This window comes from Propithecus coquereli, unplaced genomic scaffold (assembly GCF_000956105.1).
Source record: "Propithecus coquereli isolate 6110/MARCELLA unplaced genomic scaffold, Pcoq_1.0 Scaffold63, whole genome shotgun sequence".
Lineage (NCBI taxonomy): Eukaryota > Metazoa > Chordata > Mammalia > Primates > Indriidae > Propithecus > Propithecus coquereli.
In genome coordinates, this window is record NW_012152285.1 from 10,109,281 (window position 1) to 10,114,007 (window position 4,727).

At 39.8% G+C, this 4,727-nt stretch overlaps 1 protein-coding gene across 1 annotated transcript in view; it reads right to left on the reverse strand.

The window, feature by feature from the left end:
* Positions 1–155: 155 nt before the first annotated feature.
* Positions 156–4,727, reverse strand: part of LOC105822697 (cytochrome P450 2C42-like) — a 22,418-nt gene continuing 17,846 nt past the window's right edge. The window contains exons 3-4 of the mRNA XM_012659716.1: positions 3,054–3,195; positions 156–701 (exon numbers count right to left, since the gene is read on the reverse strand). Coding sequence (XP_012515170.1) covers positions 520–701; positions 3,054–3,195 — 324 coding nt within the window. The 3' untranslated portion in view covers positions 156–519. The remainder of the gene's footprint in view (positions 702–3,053; positions 3,196–4,727) is intronic.

The window sequence follows — 4,727 nt, forward strand, 5'->3', positions numbered from 1 at the left end:
GTATCTCTTGGAGACACGCTTCCAAGAGAGCTTTTCTGCCCTCTTCCCCTTTGTCCCTCTCTATGCTTATCATTGCAAAGACCAGCATGTCCTCCGGGGACTCTGTTTTCTTTAATTTCCTACTTGCATTATGCACAAAAGAAGGAAAGTCTGCAATCTGACTCAGCAATTAATAACATTTTTATTTAAAACATACACAGGAGAAATGGCTCTGAATTATCAAACATTAATCATTTTACGGTGTTTTATAGCAATAACATATTAACAACACACACTAGGTAAGTATTGTCATATGTGGCAGTAAATACAGTTTTACAGAGTATGAGGAAGAGCAGATATAGATACAGTTCCAGAAACTCCCCTTAATGGACATTGGATGTTCACTGCATCTTAAGGGAATGGGGAGATGTGAGACAACAGGTCAGAGAATACATCCTTAATAGTAGGAAGGAGGCAGAGGATGTCATTGATAAGAGAGAGGCAAAAGGCAGCCACAGCAGGCAGATGACCTGACCTTCTTCACACGGGAATGAAGCAGATCTTGTACAAGGGTGGCAAAGAAAGACCCGCAGCGGAACTCGAAGTGGCATTGAGCTTCTTTGGATCAATCAAGGATTTCAGGTTAAAGTTCTGTAAAATGCTGGTCAGGAATAAAAACAGCTCCATGCGGGCCAGTCCTTCTCCCGCACAAATCCGTTTTCCTGAAAGTAATAAATACCAGGGGGAGTTACTACTTATGTGCAACTGTGACTGTAACGGGTGCTGTGTTTGTGATTGTCACTCTTTGATGAACTCTTTGATGAATGCTTGGATGGAAAAATCAATTGATGGATGGATGGAAAGATGACTGGATAGAAAAGTGAACAAAGAATAGCCACATTTGCCATCCACCTAACATCTGATCTTAACAAAGACCCTTCATTGAACAAATGTTCACTGAATAACAGCTCCATACCAAGCAATTCATTAAGTATTCTCACACTATAACAGCTCCCTTGATATTTTGACTTTAAATCTATATATCTACACAACCATATCCATATTCTCACGTTTCCTGTTTCTAGTCTGAAATTTGGTGATCTTTCCTTCCACTCTTCATATCCTCTATGCTCAGCTCAAGCCATACACACTCTTCATCAGCCTCCAATACAACAAGTCTGAAGTTTTATACTATTCCTTTTGGCCAAGATGCACTTTTCAGAGACAAATTCAGGTCACACGTCAAATTCCATTTCTTCTTTGCACTCTTTGCCATGTAGTCAAGTAATAAAATCTTGCCCTTTCTGGGTTTCCACAGCATAATATTATTGCTTTCAATAAAGCAATGAAGTTCATCTGGAATCATAATTGCCTATTCATTTATTTCATTTATTGATTTTTGTATCGTGCTAAAATTTGAACTCTTGAAGGGAAGTTTCCATCTTTTCATCTTGGTATCTACACTGGTAGATATAAAACAGGCATAAAAGGTCACAGAATAGAGAAGTTTCCATGGCCAGAAATTCAGCACACATATTGAAAGACGGAGATCCAATACCCAAGATGTATGGTCATCACTGGAGAACAGCAGGGTGTTATGGAATCATTGCAGAGGATCCAGCCTCATTAACAATGTATCTCTGTCCCCATGGATAGTTGGAAAATGTTCTAACCTTCTTGATTTAGAGCAAATGTCGTGCTCCTGTGGTTCATTACCTTCTCAAAAATGCCCTGCTTTCTCTCTTTTCCATTTTCTCTGCCTCCTTGGAGGTAGCTGCTGTTATAATGTTGCTTACTCCAGCTTACTGTGCCTCATTGTGGGTTATGAGAGACCAAGAAGCAGGCAGCTTCTCCCTCTGTCCCCTACACCAAGCGGCCTGTGCTTTGCTTTTCTCTCTCACAGCCCAGTCCTACTGAATTACAATGGGCTGTTTATTCATCTGCTTTCCGAAGTGGGTGTGAGGCCCTTTGGTGCCCATTCTGTGCTTGGTTTTTTTTTGAGTTATTTTTTTTAATTACAGGATATTAGGGGCTACAAACATTTTGGTTACATGTTATGACTTTGCCTCACTCAATCCAAGATTAGAGGTATGCCCTTCCCCCATACAATGCTCACCACATCCATTAGTTGTCAGTTTACCCACTCCCACTGCCCGAATCCCCAGTGAATATTACTACCATGTGAGCACCTCATTGTTGAGGAGTTAATGCCAATTTGGTGGCAAGTACATGTGGCGCTTATTCTTCCATTCTTGTGATTCCTTCCTTAGGAGAATGGACTCAAGCTCTCTCCAGAATAATATAAGAGGTTCCAGATCACCACTGTTTTTTGTAATTGAGTAGTATTGCATGGTATCCATATACCACGTTTTAGTAATCCACTCATAGATTGCAGGGCACTTGGGTTGTTTCCACGTCCTTGCAATAGTGAATTGTGCTGCCATAAAAATTTGAGTGTAGATGTCTTGATTATAGTATGTCTTTTGTTCCTTTGGGTAGATGCCTAGTAGTGCCATTGCTGGATCAAATGGTATTTTTATCTTTAGCTCTTTGAGGTATGTCCGAATCATTTTACACAGAGGTTGTACTTTGCAGTCCCACCAGAAGTGTAAAAATGTTCCTATCTCTCCACATCCTAGCCCCCATTCTGTGCCTGTTCACATGTGAATCCCCAAAGTTCAGATGGGTGATGTGGATACCAAGGTGGAAGACAGTCAGTGAAACTGCAGAGTGAGAACCTTTGCTGTGGCACATGAGGAAAGTCTAAATAAGTTTTGCATTCTAGGAACAGTTTTTGAGTACCTCGGTGATGTATCAAAGGCAGAATTCAATTTACCTATACTTCAGCCTTCCTGATTATGAAGAATGAGTTTAACTCCCCAAAGCACCATGACTCTGGCCCAATGATGAGGATGTACAATGATGAAGGAAGTACATAGGCATTGCCAGTGGTGCTCCTGAACATGTGCAAGGAGCATTTCTACCAGTCCCAGAGGAGAAAGCATGTAAGTTCCAACCAGTCCCCAAAAGTTTTCTTGTCCTCTAATATAAGAAAGGAAATAAATTTCTATTACCTGTTGAGAAAGGCATGAAGAAGTTGCTTTTTTTAAAGTTGCCACTGTCATCCAGAAAATGACCAGGATCGAACTTCTCTGGGTTGGGGAATTCTTTGTCATCGTGCAGCACAGATGTCAGGGATGCTAATATGGGTGTGCCCTGGAAGCAATAGACATAGGTAAACCAAGTTATGAAGGAGTCACAAAGCTGTAAGACACAACAGTAATTACCTAGATAAATCTTTTGATCTATAGATGAAGAAACATAGGTCCAAAGAAGAGCAGGAACATTTCCGGACACACGGACCCAGTCATCAACAAGGATGAGTTTAAGATCAGTGGTGATGATCTTGCTGAAGTCCTCCCCAATCACAGTTGAAATCCTGAGAACTTGGTCACTGCGGTGATAAATGTTCTGAATGTGTTCTTCTTATCACCAAGTTTGGAACCCAGGGTCTATCCCCACAGGCTGGTCTATTTCATCACATCAGTTTCCACACATCCTATATGTAGACTATGGTGTAAAATCGAAATCTCTGTTGGCACTTAAAATATCCAGACCACTTGTCCCAAGGACTCTTTTAAACTGGATTGTATGATCTAGTAAAATTTAAAATGACATTTTCTAATATGAAAACAAAAAGTACAATAACAAGACTAAAATGACTGAGTGTTTATGATTGCTAAGTGAGTTTTTTGTTTTGATATAAAATCATTGGAGAGATATTCATTAGAGATTTATCCTAACTTACAACCACAGAAGGGATGATGGAATTAGAAAAATGCTCACTTTGTGACATTCAGATAAGGATCATCAGTTAAAGCTGAAACTCTTGGGTGTGTGATTTGGGAGGCAGGATTTACATAAAGTCTTAAAGTACTGTGCCATGAATATTCATTAATTATCCATAAATCTACATTGCAAAGCCTCTGCAATGCAAGGATCTGGCAGATACCACCTTATTACTGAGGAAATGAGCATAACCAATAATGGCACAAGTGACATATGTGCCCCACCTCACCAATGAGATTCTGTGGGATACTCAAAGCACCTATGCCTTATTCTTCCCAAATCGTAGCTGGAATTGAATCTTTAGAACACAAAAACAGCCTAAGGAACATTATAAATGGCTACTAGCTTGGACTCCACAAAAAAATCAACATACTATTTAACTAACGAGGTAAAAGACCTCTACAAGGAGAACTATGAAACATTGAGGAAGGAAGTATCAGAGGACGTAAACAGGTGGAAAACCATACCGTGCCCGTGGGTCGGCAGAATCAACATTGTTAAGATGTCTATACCATCCAAAGTGATCTACAGATTCAATAAAATCCCTATTAATATACGAACATCATTCTTCACAGATGTAGAAAAATTGATTTTATGCTTTGTATGGAACCAGAGAAGACCCCGCATAGCAAAAAAAATTCTAAGCAATAAAAACAAAATGGGAGGTATCAACTTACCAGACGTCAAACGTTATTGTAAGCCTGTAGTACTCAAAACATCTTCGTACTGGCACAAAAATAGAGCCATTGACCAGTGGAACAGAACTCAGAACCCAGATATAAAACCATCCTCATATGGCGACCTAATCTTTGAGAAAGCAGACAAAAACATACACTGGGGAAAAGAATCCTTATTCAATAAATGGAACTGGGAAAACTGGATAGCCACATGTAGAAGAC